Consider the following 2,928-nt stretch of genomic DNA (forward strand, 5'->3'; position numbering starts at 1 on the left):
GTGGTGCAGTTCGGCTGCTGATGCCGGTAACGCAGCTAAATGTGTCGGGTTTGCTTCTGGAGGGATGTGGCGTTGGAAAGATTTAACCAGCTCTGGGGCAAGCCATAGGGTGCTCTTCCTGGGCGAAACAACTCCCACTCCAACTGCTGTAGTAAAGGTTATACATCGTGGAAGGGATCTATTTTCCCAAAGTGGAGCTTCTCATATATAACGAACAGCAGCAGAAAGACAAACAGAAGCTTTTTTGCCCTAAGACCTTTGGGAATCTGGTCAGGGAAAATCTTATTGCCGTGGGCAGTTCTGTGCACTAAGAGGGGAAAAAATGGGCTCTTGTAACCAAAGAGCGTCCCAGTGTCAAGAGTACTTCATTCCGTGATGTCATGATTGTTCTGCTGAAACCGTGCAGAGCAGCAGATAGCATCAACTAGCAGAGAAAGCCTCAAAACACTAACTGCCTTTTCTGGGTATTGTAGAGAACTGTATTTTCAGTTCAATTCAACTGTATTGTATTGAACTGTTAATTGCCAACTTCTTTGATTTAATACTTCCTTCTTTATATTGGCCTTCTGATCAGTTTATCAGTATTTTCAGTCTACGTGGTGTGGAAATGACTTGCTGAATCACTGCTGAGTGTTGTGGTAGGACCTTGAGCATCCAGCCCCACTCATTTCTCTAGCCTGCAAGCCATCAGTGCCTGTGCTTTACACGAAGTGCTGTCACAAAGTGCAAGTGAAGTGGTGGCCGTGGAGTCAGCAGGTGGAAGAGGTACTGCTGGTAGGGCTCTTAAGGATGGAGAACAGTCATAGTATTTGTCTGGGAAGATGGAAGACAAGAAAGAATAACCTGTGGGTGTTTGCCAAGAAATCAGTGGTCCGATTTTTTTTCTGACAGCAGTTTGTGGTCTCAGAGATGAGAGTCTTGAGTTACTCCTGTGCATGTTGCAACCCTATTAACTGGTCTGTGTGTTGCTATCACAGGAAGTTCATGGTTTTGCTCTCTGCAAGTAGTGAAACACTCATTAATAAGATTACTTGGCATGAGCAAAGTTGGGGTGGAGGGGGAGGAGGAAGGCACTCCTCTTAGACCACATTAGAACAGCATGGGGACACACCAGGCTCTATTATTCTTTGTGGTCTCTCCAACTTAATCTGGGAGGTCTGGGCGGCACGTTTCAGAGGCTGATGTTGAATGGAGCAGCTGCCCACAGGTGATAAATGCTCATTGCAATCAAGTTGTCCTGTGCTGCAAATTTCACTGGCTCCCCTTACCTTCCCAATCCCAATGGTTAGTCACAGCCTGGGTATGCTATGGTACAGCACTTGGGTCTCCTGGAGATGACTTTGCTTTTCTTCACAGCCTGGGGCAGTTACACACCTGCTGTGGGGAGTGTTTGCAGGACCTGGTGAAGCTGTTGTGCTTGTTGGAGGGTAGAAGGAAAAGCTTGAACTTGGTGACTGAGTGCTAGAGTGCAGGAGTGCTGACTGATAGTGCTTTTGTGGAGGAAGGAATTCACTGAAAACAAAAAAAAACCCCATACATTGATCAGGGGAGCTGTCTGGATGGCATGTTCTCAACTGTCAAAATGGTCTTATTTTGTTTGTGCATACTCAGATGGTGATGGCCTGATCTGTGCTTGAGATCAGGTATCTGTCATAGTATTTGAGGTACTTAGCCACTTATGACAGATACTTGATCCCAAGCACAGAGCCACTGGGAACTACACAGCAGTAAAGCCACGCCAGATGCTCAAAGGTCAGGTGTGGAAACAGAGACCTGCCCTCAAGTATACCTTAGTATTTCCTGCATATTTTTTTCTCTGTGCATATGCTGAAGTTCTCGGCCAGTATGATGTTGTCAGTCAAGGACACGTTGTCTCACCGATTGTACATTCTCCCTCCCAGGATAGGGGGAAATGTGCTTTCCAAGTGCTGCTTGTTTGACTTGGAGGCGGAGGTGCTGGGCACGTGTGACGGCAGAGTGACGTGCGCCACTGCTGCTATGGGTGTGCGGGCACCTCTGTGGGGGTGTGCCCATGTTCTCAGTCAGCTGATGCATGTGAATATGAGACAAAGCCTGAGATTTGAGATTGCTACAGTGTCTCAAGTTTCTGTGAAAAATCACAAAACCACTAGTCTTACTACTCAGTTGTGGATGTGAGATGGATGGGGCAAATCTCTTTGAAGAAACAGGAAGGTGTCAACTCCAGCATATGTGGGGGAGTTGATGTATTACGTCACTTCTGAAGGAGGTTGTTTTCCAGAAGTTAGTTATATTTTTTCTTAAGAAGCAGAGCAAATGGTCTGTTCAGTGTACCCCATCCAGAAGTGATGGCATGGGCTGTATCTGTACTCCCTTGCAGAGGGGAAAAATTCCCTTGGGGAGGAATCAAGACCTCGTGGAACCTGCTGTGTAAAGCTGTGGTGTGAGTTTGTACTCACGTGTGCATTTTAGCTGAAAAAGTTGTGAAACTCTTGGACAAGTGACCACTCTCAAGTGATGGGGCACCAGGACATAAGGAGCAGAACAAATATACTTTACAGTTGCTGAAATTTCCTTTGCTTTTTCTTGGCAGTGGAGAGAGCGGTGCAGGGAAAACAGAGAGCACGAAGCTATTGCTGCAGCACATAATGAACCTATGCAAAGGCAACTCACAGCTGGAGCAGCAGATCCTTCAGGTAGGTCATTACAGGATGGTACTTGAAGATGCAGAAGCAATGCTACTGCAAGACAACTTGCATTAGGCTCAGGAAGCCTGCTGATGATTCACCACTGGAAGTCAGGGTGCAAAACAAAAGACACACAAAAAAAGGGTGGATAAGGACGGTGAAATAGCTGACCACAAATTAGAAGCATTGGTAAATCAGTAATTCTGTTTGCTGGGTATGTAGTGATATCTTAAATGAGAGAAAACTTTTGTGGATGGGGGGG

General features: G+C 46.2%; 1 protein-coding gene across 1 annotated transcript in view; it reads left to right on the plus strand.

Moving 5' to 3' along the window:
* Positions 1–1,845: 1,845 nt before the first annotated feature.
* The window catches only part of LOC104294615 (myosin-IIIb-like), a 23,219-nt gene continuing 22,136 nt past the window's right edge, over positions 1,846–2,928 (plus strand). The window contains exons 1-2 of the mRNA XM_009894236.1: positions 1,846–1,883; positions 2,573–2,675. Of these exons, the coding sequence (XP_009892538.1) occupies positions 1,846–1,883; positions 2,573–2,675 (141 nt within the window). The remainder of the gene's footprint in view (positions 1,884–2,572; positions 2,676–2,928) is intronic.

The sequence above is a fragment of the Charadrius vociferus genome, unplaced genomic scaffold (genome assembly GCF_000708025.1).
Source record: "Charadrius vociferus isolate BGI_N301 unplaced genomic scaffold, ASM70802v2 scaffold70, whole genome shotgun sequence".
Taxonomy (NCBI): domain Eukaryota; kingdom Metazoa; phylum Chordata; class Aves; order Charadriiformes; family Charadriidae; genus Charadrius; species Charadrius vociferus.